Source organism: Panulirus ornatus, chromosome 69, assembly GCF_036320965.1.
Source record: "Panulirus ornatus isolate Po-2019 chromosome 69, ASM3632096v1, whole genome shotgun sequence".
Taxonomy (NCBI): domain Eukaryota; kingdom Metazoa; phylum Arthropoda; class Malacostraca; order Decapoda; family Palinuridae; genus Panulirus; species Panulirus ornatus.
In genome coordinates, this window is record NC_092292.1 from 20,042,692 (window position 1) to 20,058,458 (window position 15,767).

General features: G+C 41.9%; 4 protein-coding genes across 5 annotated transcripts in view; 1 reads left to right on the forward strand and 3 right to left on the reverse strand.

Moving 5' to 3' along the window:
- LOC139747524 (cuticle protein AMP1A-like) overlaps nucleotides 1–4,564 on the forward strand; it is a 126,296-nt gene extending 121,732 nt beyond the window's left edge. Inside the window, exons 1-3 of one of the 2 annotated variants that reach the window (XM_071659924.1) lie at nucleotides 3,137–3,274; nucleotides 3,859–4,109; nucleotides 4,228–4,564. In XM_071659924.1, the coding sequence (XP_071516025.1) occupies nucleotides 3,182–3,274; nucleotides 3,859–4,109; nucleotides 4,228–4,456 (573 nt within the window). In that variant the 5' untranslated portion in view covers nucleotides 3,137–3,181 and the 3' untranslated portion in view covers nucleotides 4,457–4,564. Of the gene's footprint in view, nucleotides 1–3,136; nucleotides 3,275–3,858; nucleotides 4,110–4,227 lie in introns of those variants that run through there. The other variant, XM_071659926.1, reaches the window with a different exon arrangement.
- Nucleotides 4,565–6,462: 1,898 nt separating this feature from the next.
- On the reverse strand, nucleotides 6,463–7,543 carry LOC139747526 (cuticle protein AMP1A-like). Its single transcript, XM_071659928.1, has 3 exons — nucleotides 7,506–7,543; nucleotides 6,935–7,209; nucleotides 6,463–6,828 (listed from the first exon to the last, which is right to left on the reverse strand). Exons 1-3 carry the CDS (start codon nucleotides 7,512–7,514, stop codon nucleotides 6,588–6,590), a joined length of 525 nt encoding a protein of 174 aa, XP_071516029.1. The 5' UTR covers nucleotides 7,515–7,543; the 3' UTR covers nucleotides 6,463–6,587.
- Nucleotides 7,544–8,403: 860 nt separating this feature from the next.
- Nucleotides 8,404–9,585, reverse strand: LOC139747525 (cuticle protein AMP1A-like). Its single transcript, XM_071659927.1, has 3 exons — nucleotides 9,502–9,585; nucleotides 8,873–9,141; nucleotides 8,404–8,768 (listed from the first exon to the last, which is right to left on the reverse strand). The coding sequence occupies exons 1-3, from the start codon at nucleotides 9,529–9,531 to the stop codon at nucleotides 8,534–8,536; spliced, it is 534 nt and encodes a 177-aa protein (XP_071516028.1). The 5' UTR covers nucleotides 9,532–9,585; the 3' UTR covers nucleotides 8,404–8,533.
- Nucleotides 9,586–13,368: 3,783 nt separating this feature from the next.
- Nucleotides 13,369–14,463, reverse strand: LOC139747718 (cuticle protein AMP1A-like). The gene is made up of 3 exons (XM_071660325.1): nucleotides 14,391–14,463; nucleotides 13,980–14,212; nucleotides 13,369–13,731 (listed from the first exon to the last, which is right to left on the reverse strand). The coding sequence occupies exons 1-3, from the start codon at nucleotides 14,397–14,399 to the stop codon at nucleotides 13,518–13,520; spliced, it is 456 nt and encodes a 151-aa protein (XP_071516426.1). The 5' UTR covers nucleotides 14,400–14,463; the 3' UTR covers nucleotides 13,369–13,517.
- Nucleotides 14,464–15,767: the final 1,304 nt, after the last annotated feature.

Consider the following 15,767-nt stretch of genomic DNA (forward strand, 5'->3'; position numbering starts at 1 on the left):
ATGAAAGGAACATGGCTGAACACATCTTGAAAATGATTTATGAAAAGACAGAGCAACACAGAACGATGTAATCTGATTTGAAACCTTTCTATCTATCATTGACAGTAAATATCACCTCATTCTTGGAAAAAGAAGCAGAATATTTTTTGGTCTTGTTAAATCATTACAAATAGCCTTTTCCTCATTTATTTCTGGCTGGATATTGTAGATCTCACAGTTTGTAGTCGGCATTGCTTAAGCTAATCCTGTGGCTGGTATTTCGCCCCACTACTTTTGATATCTGAGCGGCATGCTTGCAAGTTGTTATTCGTAGTCAGGCGTACCCTTATTGCAAGGATATGTTCTGATTTGACGTCTTCTAACGGTAGATATTTCTGCCCCTGACCTAAAATCATGTCCAGTAGCTGCTTCAGTATAACCTTATCTCCTCTTTTCCTTGGTAGGTTATCTCATCTCTGCTAAGAACACACACTGTCCTTTCGTCTCAGACGCACGCACTGATACCACCCATCCAACTACCACCATATTGTTCTTACTTCTGTCTCCGAAATATTTGAACCTATATATCTCACTCTCTTAAACGCTTAGAGTCTTCCCTCTGTCTGTTGCTCAGCTGTTATTTCGCCCAGGCAGCGCTGGCTGCGTGTGTTGCCATTCTGGGGCTACAGGAAAAAACAGTTAAAGAAGAAGAAGAAGAAGAAGAAGAAGAAGAAGAAGAAGAAGAAGAAGAAGAAGAAGAAGAAAGTGATGGGGGATGCAGGCTTGCCCTCAGAGCGCTCCTTCCAGACGAGTCTTACCTACTCTGTTTTTAAGGCAGTGCGAACCTAGAACAGAAAATTGATGTAGCATGGATAATTCTGCACTAATTATCTCCGCTTTTGGGGTGGCCTTCTGCCAACCTCCCCCCAGGTTCCCTGAGGGAAGTGTAACTGCTGGCTCCATCTGTGGTGGGAGTCTGCATAGGTCAAACTAACCAACTGCACAGCATTATCATTATTATTACAAGAAGCTGCAGAACTGATTCAAATATTAGTGTTGCTGCGTTGTCTTTAAACAGAGGAAAATCATTCCAAAAGACAATTCATATATCCATTTTCTATCTCGGTATATTTTGTCCTACAAATGCGTATCATCGCACAATATGTTAAAGATATTCTTATTAGTTATGATAAGGCCTTATTGTCTCACCTGCATATGAATTAGATGATTAGCTTAATTGAATCTGGGACATTGTTCCTGCAGGATATTGTTTCTTTACGACGTCGCACAGTGGTGGTCGCTACCTTTACGACGTCGCATAGTGGTGGTCGCTACCTTTACGATGTCGCACAGTGGTGGTCGCTGAGAAAAAATAATGTATTTTCTTTTACCGTTGGTAGAGATTAGCGTCGCTGGATATTGATTACCTGGACACCTCCTGCTCCTCGCACATAGTACACCGACTCTCGACGGTTGTACAGTCACGACATTTTTTTATTCTGGTACTCTCATCACACTATTATATGAACCGTAGGACCACAAAGTCTACATTTACAACGAGACTACGTGTACACTGAACTGGATACTAAGATGGTACTGCAGTACCTGACACGTGTCATGATCTAAGTAGCCCTGAGTTAAGATTTTGATTTTCACTGGTTTAGGATTTCACGGCACAAGTCTCCCTGGCTCATTAGTATGCTGTGTGTGTAGCTGTGCAAGTCAGGAGCCGCAGCTCGATGTTCGGAGGCGAGTGTGTTGGTACTTTTCTATTTTACAGGAGGAAGGTTTTGATTTGAGTAACGTTCTTAGTACGTAACTTCTCTTTATCTGTAAGTTTTAGCGTTTTTCTCAGTCTTGAAGTAGTACCTCGTTACTGGAACCTGGTATCCATTTCCTTATATATCTTTCACTTATCTACTAAAACGTTTGGTATTGAATTTGTCTGATACAGGTAGACAGATGTGTTTTGGTGTATATTAGAATTTACGTGAATGATGGTCTTTCTCTGTGTGATGATCGAATAAATCTGAATAACTTACCTATTGATTCTAAGCCCAGGAACGATCATTCGATTAATCTTATCAGGAAAAAAATATCGTATTTGTACATTTATAATCAGCATGTTGCTTCAACAACAAAGAGTATATGATTATATTGACCTTGCCCAATACACCTAGCATCTTTTTTTGCATAAAAATCAATGGTTTTTCAAAATATAGATGCACATTACCGAAATGGATTATACTGTATTTCTTTGTAAACATTCTACTCCTTCAAGGAGCACTTGAATCCCTTATGACGGATAACAAAAAGACAAATGTTGTCGACAGATCTCAAAAGAGTTGTATTTCTTTGGAGGAACAGATGACGACAGCTGACGGATCTTACAAATGGAATAGGTTTGTAAAACGTTGTTGCATTACACACTGCTCAGCCAGGTGTTGCGCCTGTAATGGCCAGACGCCCCTTGAGGTGATTTCGTCCGCCGAACACACTCGTACGCCGAGAGACATAAGATAAGTGCCTGAGTGTAGAACCTCATTAAGGCAAGGTCTACACGCTTGAAGTATAACAAATCTTGATGATGGATGCGAGATGTGAGGGGCAGTGCCGCCAGGTAGGTCTGCTTCCAAGCGGTCGACACAAAGGAGCAGACTACTGATGAAAGGCATAGCAAGAGGGAGCACGCGGGAGGACAGTTGCAGACAAGCCTCCCACCCTGTGCCGGCCTCAACGCCTCATTATGCACCCCACGCTAACTGGCCACCTGATGATGCCACATGCATTGCCTGAGAATTACACTTTCTGAACGTAAAAGAAATATAGTCTCCTAATTATTCTTTAATGATACACACACACACACACACACACGCACACACACACACACACACACACACACACACACACACACACACACACACACACACATATATATATATATATATATATATATATATATATATATATATATATATATATATATATATATATATCATTTAACACGGCTCCGGCTATGACATCATACAGGGAGGAGCGGTGGACTTCACAGGAATACAAATTTCCTAAATCCTCAGCAGCCCTCCTTACCTCTATAACCACATAACATCAACAGAAGACGGATTCAACGGTTGGGAACCAGACGTCACGTAAGAAGCACAGTTAAGATAGAGGACCAGCATGACAGGAGAGAAGGGTGAGGATGTCATCGCCAAGGGCACCCTTTCTCCCGTGTATATATACTCCCTTGGCGAAAGGGTGTGTGAGTCTCTCTCCGGCCGCCGGTATGAAGCTAGTGAGTACTGAAGACGCTGCTGTGGTCATAGTGATAAGAGCCAGGGTGTTGCAAGAGCTGATTGATCTCTCGCGCTTCGAATGCTGTTGTTGGCTTGATGTGTGTAATGAGATGAGTAAGGGAATCAAGTTCCTCGATTTTCTAGGATGTGCAAAAGCGAGTATTGGTGTGTGTGTGTGTGTGTGTGTGTGTGTGTGTGGGTGGGTGGGTGGGTGCTATTCGCTAATGTTTTTCCATGTTTGTTTAGTGTTCATATGTTTTTTAGTGTATGTGTACGTATGTGTGTACGATTATATATGTCAAAACTTCAAGCAGCTTGATTCAAAATACTTCGATTGTTGACGTTTGGGCATTTTGTATGACTGTATGTGTCTCCATATATCCATGGGTACGTATGTGTGTTTGCGTATGGCTTACTATGGTTATGCTTTTCTAGCTGTTAGTTCTTATAAATGATTTATGAATCATTCAAATCAAATACATTTTAGATGTTGCTCCAAGGAAGGCGGTGGCAGAGTGAGGGTTGAGCGTGGGAGAACGAGCACCGTGAATTACACAGTCACTTAAACACCTTTGTATCCCAGGTGATCCTGGTTGCTGTGGCTGCCGTGGCCGTCGCCGCCCCCCAGTACAAACCCCAAGAGCCAGTCCCCACCTACGATGCCTCCAGCAACGATCACCTCGTCGAGGTTGTGCCCATCCTGAAGGACGAGCGGGAGCAAGAAGATGATGGCAGGTACAGCGTGGACGTGGAGACTGGAAACGGCATCATCTTGTCTGAGTCCGGCTCTCCTGTCAGTTCCACAGGCACCGTGGTCAAGGCTGGAAGTTACTCGTGAGTATTGCATAAACCATAACTGTATATGTCAAACCAAGTGCTGAATGTAGCCGTTCCTCTAACGCCTTAACCACAAACACAATAAATGATGATGAATGTTCTTCTCATCCCACAGCTACACTGCTCCTGATGGCTCTCTTATCGAGCTGAAGTTCGTCGCCGATGAGAACGGCTATCAACCCCAGTCTGACTACCTGCCAGTGGCTCCCGCGTTCCCCCACCCAATCCCTCAGTTCGTGCTGGACCAGATCGCCTTCGCCGCTGAGGAGGACGCTGCCCGCGCTCGCAACGAAGCCTCTGCTGCCGCTTCTGGTTCCTCCCAGGCCTACGCCAGTGCACAGTAACTTCTGCTCAAAATCATACACCCAACATATTCATGTATCTATTTCATATATACATTTGACGGCATGAGAAAGATGTGATGTAATACATAAAATGAGTAAGATTAGAAACATTTTCTCTTTCCTTCATCAGTTGTCTTGGTCTATATTGCATAAAGGCACGAAAAGAAACATGAGGCTCATAACATAAGACGATATGTATGATTTCTGCCCAACGTTACCATCGAAATATACGCTGTGTCTACGAAATAGCCACACACTATTTTGTATTGTATCTTGGAAAACAAAAATCATCTATGATTAGTCGTACATCCAAAAGAAAAAAGCATAGTTTCTTAAAATGATTAACAAAAGAGGCATTCGTCTCGCTCCCGCTACCTTCAAGACACGTATATCATGCACATCTTAGAGGCTGAGGAAGGGCTTTGTGTGCGTCAGACGTACTCCGAATGGCTAATAACACGCGAGGTTAATTCTCATGATAAGTGTCGCTGCAGCAAGCTGTACAAGCGGGTCATAAGCTTTCACATGAAGCTGATGCACGTCTCGTAGCATTCATCATATACATAACTTTCAGACACCTTCAGTCATATTCATGGCCCTTGACAAGATAACCCATTGCAGAGACATTCATAAATCTCACTGCCAGCGAGACATTCTATGAAGGTGTCACAATATACCTTAGCAATGCATATGAATCTTTTTTATTAGTCTCCATGACATGAGGAATCTCCTGTTCTCTAGTTGAGTATGAAGATCATTTGGAGCTCAGAGTCTTGTGATGAGAGAGCCTTTAAGTTATGGTGTTACGCTGAGGGGGTGAGGAATCAACACGTAATCCATGAAGTTCTTAGTGACCAGAATGATACACAATGAAGGCATTGCTGGTGTATAAGAAGTCAAGGTTATTAGTGTCACACACAGTTAAGATGCTGATCTACGTACTTGGGGAAGAACTAACCACGGACAATATCCTTAACAAGGGTCAGATCCAATACAACAGATACAGTAGCCTTAGCACACCTGCCGAAGAACGGAGGGGCGGGAGGCAAGGTAGCAGAAGTACTGTCTCGTGCGTCCGTCCGTCTGGCCTCGGGCGGAACTTTCTCTCTGGTAAGCATCGCCTAGACTTAAAAGCCACAAGAGAGAGAGAGAGAGAGAGAGAGAGAGAGAGAGAGAGAGAGAGAGAGAGAGAGAGAGAGAGAGAGAGAGAGAGAGATGTGCCTTATATTTTTTTATATAAACGAATGATAATCTGTCGCAGACATACGAACAAAACTCCTAAAGTCAAGAAGATTTTTGAAGTGCGATACTTTAGTGCGATACTTTCATGCATGTGAACATGTACATACTGAAGTACTCAATATTTTTGTCCTGTTTGTACTTAACGTTGAAGACATTATAAAGAGATATGTGCCTTTCAAAAAGATATAGATTCAGGCTCTCGGATGTCAATATAAGGAATCAGATACAAGTACTAACACGGATTACGGGATCTGGTATATACTGAACAATATGAGGGGGGAAGACGACACACTGTGTAGCTAAAAACTGAAGAGGCCAATCTTGAGACTCTTTACCCATGTGTAATATTAAGAGTGAGTCCCAAATAACATACAATGCCATGACTGTGTCCGTCTGAAAAGCTTCATTTGTTTAAACGTTATAGTCCACAAAGATTCAGTGTCTCCTACATATTCTATGAATCATGGTCTCCAAGAATCCACCAGTCGAAGCTGGCGTGATAAAGTATAAGTAAAACAAAGAATTTAAGAACTGGAATACCTGGAATACCTTCGTGCCAAATTCGTCTTGAATGTGTTGGGATGACTGGCTTTGAAAATATGTCCTTGTTACAGAAAACACATCAAATTACTTCAGCCTACATCTCCCACGACATCTTGGATTGCTACTGTGTTTTCCTTATACATTATTCACGTGTACACCGCTTGAATTTTTAGTTTCAGTTCTATACTTCTCGTAAGTAGACCGGAGTAGAAAATATGATGTTTCAAGAATTCTTTATTGCACATGTATGCCACATCGTTAAGACTTTACATAGAATAAATGTAATAAATATATGAAAGTGGCTAATGATAATCTGAGTCACATGTCTGATATCCACAAGGCGTTACTAAGGGCTGCCGTAGGTGAGAGAGGGAGAGGCAATAGAAGCTGAGGCCCTCACCTCAGTAGCCTCAGCACGGGCGCGGGCGGCGTCTTCCTCAGCGGCGAAGGCGATTTGGTCCAGCACGAACTGAGGGATTGGGTGGGGGAACGCGGGAGCCACTGGCAGGAGGTCAGACTGAGGCTGGAAGCCGTTTTCGTCGGCGACGAACTTCACTTCTACAAGAGTGCCATCAGGAGCAGTGTACCTGTAGACACACAAGCCGTACATGAATCAACATCGTACAGTAATCCCGATATTGTTAAACATTTTCAGTACAGGAAAACGAACGAAAATGTATCAAAAAAACTAACGAGTACTGTCCAGCCTTGACCACAGCGCCCTCGGGGCCATCGGGGGAACCGGACTGAGACAACTTGATGCCATTGCCAGTTTCCACATCGAAGCTGTATCTTCCATCCTCCTCATGAACACGTTCGTCCATCACAATAGGCACCACATCGATGAAGTCGATGGAGGCAGTCTTGCTCGAGGCAGCGGGTTCGGCGACGTAAGAAGTAGGTCCGGGTTCGGGTGGGTTATACTGGGGAGCGGCGACGGCCATGGAGGTCATAGCAACCAGGATTACCTGAGATACCGGGTTGGCGCTGAGTACTTGACGTAGTAACGGTGACGACAAGAAATGACAAAAATGCGTAATTTCCTCTGTAATACTTTTTACTTGGACTTAAAAACTTAGAAATGTACAGCCTCGATTCTTCGTCAAATCAAAAGGAAAACCGTAATTAGACTTAATCATATTAAGTACCAAAACGTGAAAATATGAAGTTTAATGAGTGAATACAGAGGAAAAATTAGGTCAAATGCAATTGACGCAGGTGACGCGCCGAGTGACCATACGCTGCTGGGATACCAGATACTTACGAACTTCATGTTGATAGTTGTAGGAAGCAACTGATGCTCTGCAGGCGTCAGCCGGAGCTTAAATAGCAGAGAGGTTACAGTGAGACCCATTTCCCAGTATTGACCTGCCCTTGGTCTGTCCTCATATGCCCTTCACATATTCAGTCATTTCCTCTCTTCTTCAAGTCTTGGGAAATTGTTGCACTGTGTTTGTTGTGGTCACACTGTCCGCTTCAGTGACTGTAAGAAATGCCACAAGCCACTCCTTAAGGCTTTCTCTCATGATATTCAATTGCGCATCCCTCTCCTCATCCATCTCTCTCTCTCTCTCTCTCTCTCTCTCTCTCTCTCTCTCTCTCTCTCTCTCTCTCTCTCTCTCTCTCTCTCTCATTATTTATACTCATACATATACGATTCATTTCTATAGCCCCAGGGCTCCTGCAGATTCAAGGCTTCATTACAATAAATAACGAGGAAATGATTAACTCTTTTGGAGTGAGAATTTTCTCGACGAAATTGCACTCTGTTCTTCCAGTGACAACGATTCAGTTCACCCCTTCCATTACACTCTTTTCACCCTCCTACATGTTCAAGCCTCGATAGCTCAAAATTTTCTTTATCCAGCCATTTCCAATTTGGTACCCGTTCCCCTTGTTCCCTACACTTCTGACAGATATATTCTTCTTTAGGAAATATATGAGAAATGGGTCCCATACAATAACCTCTTTTGAAGGTCAAAGATATGAGTAACAAGTTCTTGGAATTCAAGTAATTTTCTACTTTCACACTCATTATTCATATCAATTATGAATTCCAGATTTATCTTCTACACTTTCACTCAAGTTTCCAACTAATCTTAGTAACAGATGGTCACGGATCTAATTGACTCAAGAAAAAAAGGGGCAAAACAATTTCAGTGTAGATTCGAAAAATATATATTTTACAAGTGTACAAAGTTAGAGGTCCATAAATCCATATACACACAGTGAATGAATAGATATCTGTCAATAGTTGGTCGCCCTGAGAGTGAAGATGCTAGCCAACAGCAGCTACTGAGGTTGGCTATATGTAAATAGAGGGGCCTGTACGGAAGCTGAGGACCTTGACTCAGCACGGGCGCGGGCGGCGTCTTCCTCAGCGGCGAAGGCGATCTGGTCCAGCACGAACTGAGGGATTGGGTGGGGGAACGCGGGAGCCACTGGCAGGAGGTCAGACTCGGGCTGGTATCCGTTCTCGTTGGCGACGAATTTTAGATAGACAGGAGTGCCGTCAGGAGCAGTGTAGCTGCGCAGACACAAACATGCATTATTTTTCATTGAAAAGCTCCTATTCTACTTACAAAGACTCATTTACGAGAGAAGTACATCTCTTAAAGTTATAATACTTACGAGTAATATCCAGCCTTAACCACAGCGCCCTCGGGACCACTAGGAGAACCAGACTGCGAGAAGACGATGCCATTGCCAGTCTCCACGTCCACCGTGTACCTGCCGTCGTCCTCGTGGATACGGTCGTCCCTCAGGATAGGAATCACCTCTTCACTCTCGACGATGAAGGCTCTGTTGGAGGCTGCTGGGGTGACGTAGAAGGGCTCGGGAGGCTTGTAGCCGTACTGTGGGGCGGCGACGGACACGGCAGCCAAGGCAGCGAAGATCACCTGAGGTAACAAGGTTACCAGCGCATTAGGCTATATCAAGTGAATGAGTAGTAACAGATTTTCATTACAACGGAAGAAAACGAAGTAAACACCTAATCATATGTAACGCTTTGAGTGGAAAAAAGTGGCGGATCAATCAGTATATTTCGCACCATTATAACGAAACCAAGTTGAAAATAGCGAAGATGTTTTTCACTCTATAACTCAATTTATAAAGTCATGTTGACTATATTCTACGCCGGTGAAGAGTAGATAAAGAGTACTAAATTTCGTCCAAGACGATGTAGTTCAGAGTGTGTGAGGATACATCAAAATCCCCATTCAATCTACACCACTAGCACCAGATAGCTGGACACTTACGATCTTCATGTTGATGGCGGTCGCCAGCATCTGGTGCTCCAGATAAAGTACCTGGGGCTTATATAGTGTTGAGCTCTCTCCCTGGACAGCATTCCCGGCAGTGACCAGCGGGAAGAGACGCCCTTGGTCCATAGGCCTCCCCTTCCCTTCACTGTCATTCCTTCCTTTCCCGTAGCAACATGCCGCTGACGCCGGTATTCTCATCACGAAGTTTTACCACGCAACGGAATGGGACTCCATCAGCTGCCGGCGGGACTTCTCTCATCCATATAAGCAACGGTGCCACATCTCTGCATGTAAGTATATCGGATACAGAATCATTTTTTGAGAACAGCTTGAAGGGTTTAGTTATTCATACCGATGTGCATCAGGTTGCTCAACACTGGTCTGAACAATGAGCATTCGGCTCATCTGTCTGATGTAACTACGAAATGTGATAATGTGTCAGCTGACTGCCAGTAGCAGGTTTTGTCCCAGTGGGTCCCTCTCAGAACGAGCAGCAAATTTCATATTTCCAATTCCTGACGAGGATTTACAAGGCCAAGTTCAGCAGATGACATCATAAAAGATAAGGCTCCTAGCGACCCCAAGCTTCCATTAATCCCCCGCGCCTACGGTCGTATGAGAGATTCTGTGGGGCATAGCGGAGGACGACATCTCGGTAACATCAAACTATAGCTGCGGTAATTCTACTTAAAGGTATACATCAGAGCTTATCATAATTCATTTCCGGGCCGGTTTATCATTAATTCAGTAATCTAGTTTGGTATAATTTCTCATTTGTAATCTGAGAATCTTTCGAAATTCAGATGTTGCAGACGTTTGGAGCAAATCACATACTGAACACGATGGTGAAGCTTCTTCAGTGAAGATGGTCTCGTCATCCCTTACATAACATGATACCAAACGGGAGATGACGTAAACTAGACATTAAATGCACATGAATTGTTGGTTGTGGTGCAGAGGCAGGAAGGAAGTCAGTTGCGGTTTTCTGCCCGATTTAGAAAAGGTCGATGCATCCGTGAGTGAAAGGCGAGGAGAGAAGGTACCGTTGGTCGTCCCAGAGAAAGGGTTAGCAGAGCTGGAGGAATCATCAAAGAGTTTTAGTAGTCTTGTATACGTGCCGTCGTTGCGGCCTGCGAATCTACAGGCTGGGATAGAATTCATGTCAATCTAGGATAAGGAAAAAGAATTGTTTTGCATCGCTGTACATGTACCATATACTGAGTTGCCTTGCACTGGACTTATTCATATAAGCTGTGGTTGGAAATGGATTTTGTTATTCATATAGATACACGTTCCACTCACTTTCACCCATACAGCCACTCACCCAGTCATCCCACGTTGAGCCGTACCCAACACCCACGACGAACATTCACATCCATCAGCAACATTCATACCATTACCTAAAGATATACCAGGATCTATAATCAACATCCCCACACACATCCTTCATTCAGACCTAAACTACAGGCACTACCCGCGCATATAATGTATGCACAAACTATAAGTACAACCATTTCCGCTCAGAGTAACCACGCATACTTCATGCGGCATCCACGATAATACCAGACACCCACTCCCTGACATGAAGTGAATCGAGGAGAGAGAGGGAGACGACTTCCCATGCAAAACCGGTCGAAAGTCTAAGTAAATTGAAACTGGCAAGAAAACAAAAGCTTAGTAGTGTTGGATGTCCTGTTGATTTTGTGACAATATTCTTGTTGTAGAGGAGGAAGATATTTTTCTTTTTTTCGTTGCGTTTATATTCGCAGTATTGTTGAATGAGAGATAAGCTGTAGCTAAAGCTGCAGAGCGATCGGTCTATCTAGACAAGGAACTTAGACCTTATTTCAGTTGGCGTGATTTTCTTCAAACGAGTTAAAAATTCCTTACGGGACCATAGGAATCACCCAGGTATATTAGATTCGTAAGACACATTTTTCATCACTGACTCAACCAGAGATGATCCTTAAAATCATCTTTTTCCTCCTCGAGGCAGGATGGGACAATACCGTAGATTTCAAGGTCTTCTAGTATCGTGGACTGATACCTGTTTGTTAACGGCACTCGTAGATCCACTACTGATATGAAGATGGTGTAGTTTTACTCTTCTTTTCCCCTTCGAATGAATGCGGTTATTGATTAAACTCAAGTTCGGTTGAATTACTATATTTCGAAAACCATGTTTTATCATATTTTCTGATTGATTACTTGCACACACACACACACACACACACACACACACACACATATATATATATATATATATATATATATATATATATATATATATATATATATATATATATATATATACACATATGTATACCGTTCTCTATACTATTACATAAATGGTACCTGTTCTGTACCACGATGTTTATTAAGTAGGTAGGATGGTACACTGTTCATCACACTGCCTCAGGGAACAGACATATAAAAACTAGATGAGTTGCAATGCATTTCTAAACCGGTTCTTAGCTAAAAGTGCCATCAGCTCGTTTTCCACGCTGAGATTATCAATGTCACTACACGTACATATTCTTTCTTTTCTTTTTTCGTACTATTCGCCATTTCCCGCATTAGCGAGGTAGCGTTATCAACAGAGGACTGGGCCTTAGAGGGAATATCCTCACCTGGCCCCCTTCTCTGTTCCTTCTTTTGGAAAATTAAAAAAAAAAAACGAGAGGGGAGGATTTCCAGCCACCCGCTCCCTTCCCTTTTAGTCGCCTTCTACGACACGCAGGGAATACGTGGGAAGTATTCTTTCTCCCCTATCCCCAGGGATACACGTACATATATATATATATATATATATATATATATATATATATATATATATATATATATATATATATATATATATATATATATATATATATATATATATATATATATATATATATATATATATATATATCTGTAGGCTGCTGACCCCAACGAAGAAGAAGTATACATTTTAATCTAAGAGAACCAAAAAAGCCAAAGAAGACGAAGACGAAGAAAAAAAAAAAAGAGAAAGAAAAGAAGTTCCAGACGGCGGATTATGATAGGTCAGCACACTGTTTATAGATTTAGATTTCAGTGTGTAGTTATGATTTAATACCGATGAGTGTTGTTTAGGAGATATGAGAAAGATAATTACACTGACTGTACTATTCACATATTTGGTAGAACTATCGCCTGAATATCATATCCTGCTGAACAATGAACCCAGCTTATTCAAGAGTTTGCATCAATTATTGCAGATGAAATCAGACTGATCTAGTCTTCACTAGGTGCGTAGATCAGGATTGTCGAAGCCACTGAATATCGGTATTAGATCATCTCTTAACTTGTTTCCCAAGGTATATGAATGATGATGTTTAGACAGCTTTCATAGGTTTGTTCATCAGTTCGGTAATCATCTTGGTAACTGGTTATTGTACTCTCTATTCTGTGTATGTCTGTTTATGTTGGGCGACAAGATTTGTTTCCTGTGAGCAGGAATCATTTAGTTGAAGGGTCAATATTAGCTTCTTCGACAAAAACCCAATTGCCTTACCCATGATTTCTAAAAATCTGTCAGCACTTCTTTCTGCTGTTTTACACAGTTTGCATGGCTTTACATCACATATGTCTCTTTCCTCAGCTATGTTTTATTTTTCAACACTAAGCAGTCATACTATTAACTGTCTTTACGATTTGAAACCTGCCAAACTTGCCAGGACTGAACTCAACATATTACAAACCCCAGACCTACAAGTGATAATCAATAATACTCACAGTGTTTGGATTATATTCTTAGAGAAAACAAGGCAAAATGATATCAAATATAAAAAAGCGAATGAAATGATTGACACTGGAAGTCTATAAGTAAGAACAATATTCTTTACACTTTTTATTGCATTTTACTATGCTTGCCATACATAAATACAGAGAAATGCAAAAGCATACACAGAGTCGAAAGGCCTATACACAGCAGTCAGATATTAGGCGACAAGATTTATGGGAACAATATATCTGCAACGTTGTGACTAAGGAGCATTATATCTGGCAGAAGAACCGTTAGATTCAGCGCGGGCTCGGGCAGCATCTTCCTGTGCAGCAAAGTCGATCTGCTCTTGTACGAAGTCAGGGATCGGGAAGGGGAATGCAGGAGCCACTGGCAGGACGTCAGACTGGGGCTGGAAACCGTTCTCATCGGCGACGAACGTCACATGAACAGGAGTGCCGTCAGGAGAGACGTATCTATAGAAATGTCTTATTATTAATATTTACTTCCAAGCAGCCATGAACCTGCGTTACAATTAGTAATAACAAAATGAATAAATCCTTTGGAGTGGGAAGTTCCTCGACAAGATTTACTACAATGAGAGCCTAACTGAAGGTGGCTCATTACATGTGTTATAGCCACAAACAGGCGGAGTTCGAGATATGCATTAAGTTGGGGAAAAGTTAACCTGAACGAGATGTCAAAACTGAATTATAATACTCACGAGTATTGTCCAGCCTTGACGACAGCACCCTCAGGGCCGGTGGGAGAGCCAGACTGAGTGAGGACGATGTCATTGCCAGTCTCCACGTCGAGACTGTAGGTACCGTCCTCCTCCTGGACACGGTCGTCCTTCAGGATTGGCACCACTTCGGGGGAGGCTTCGAAGCGAGCGTCTTTAGATTCGGTGTACTGTGGGGCGGCAGCGGCCACAGTGGCCAACACAGCGAGAACCACCTGGAATAACAAACACATTTGACTTAATTTTCTCGTGTTCTATCATTAAGTTGACGGAGGCATGATAAAGTCGGCTATTTTGGATGGGAAAATCTCTTGGACGACACTTAATGTTTCATTTTTTCTCTCTGAAGATGATACAGCCTCGAAGAAGGTGACTACTTGCTTGAGTACTTACGAACTGCATGTTGTTTAGCTGGGGTGGGAACTGATGCCTACAACGTGAAGACCGACAGTATTTATAGTGAGCGTGTGATGGACGTTAGTTGCCAGACTTGCTTTTCAAGGTAAATATGCACAACAAGTTTTTGTCTGACCCTAATTATGTATTTTTTCGTAACAAGGATTGTTATGGTCTTCTCTGGACGTTGTGCGCCATTGGTCTTCTTTGTAGCAGTACATAAAAGGCGGCTCTCTTACATGTGAATGGTCATTTGAATACTTCGGAAAGTTATTTTGAAATGTCAAGCTTTTTTTTATTTAGGAAAAGTTAGAAATATATGTTTATTCGAAAAGGTCATCTGTGCGAGCCATAATTACTGCGACTTATAGCACGCACACTCAAACACACTCACACACACACACACACACACACACACACACACACACACACACACACATATATATATATATATATATATATATATATATATATATATATATATATATATATATATATATATATATATATATATATATATATGTGCACTGTACTCTGCCTGCTTTTGCTTACAGCGGAAGTAAAATTCTCCTTTTGAGAGATTGTATAACATGATTGCTTGCCCCATTGGCAGCTAATGAACCCTCTTTACTTATGGAACACTTTCTCAGAAGAAAATAACTGTGGCATCGACACAAAATCCCAAGATTGTGGGAGGCTAAGATTTTGTGATGTTTACTATATGGGTATCCAAGATGGAGTAAAAGATATGGTTATACATTAAATGATTTCCGTATAGTGATGATTATTGTCATTGTTTTGATACCTGATAGTCAGAAACAAGTAGAAATTTAAGAATTTAGATGGAATTTTCCTTTCTGCAATGTAGGAAAAATTCAGGTTATTGGATAATGTATGATATATAGGTCCAAATTAAAAGAGGAAGTATGTTCTGTGTGAGAAAAAAAAAAAGAATCTGAGGAAGAGGATGGGAAGTAATTTCAGTGGATTCTTTGGCCTAAAGAGTGAAGAGGTTTACAGGTTGAGGAAAAAATATCACTATCGTGGGATGACTGAAGAACATAGCTGATGGAGCAAAACCACAAGGATTATCATTTTTGAAAAGAAGGGAAAGGAAATTATGCACGGATTCTGAGAAAAAGAGAAAAGCCAAAGGAAAAGAAGGAGAAGAAGAAGAAGAAGAAGAAGAAGAAGAAGAAGAAGAAGAAGAAGAAGAAGAAGAAGAAGAAGAAGAAGAAGAAGGAGAATAAGAATAAGAAGAAGAAGAAGAAGAAGAGAAAGAAAAGAAGAAGATTAATGAAGGTCCAGACTGTGGTTCATAGGAGGTCAGTGAATCTTTTATAGATTTAGATCTCAGTGTGTGGTTATGACTTA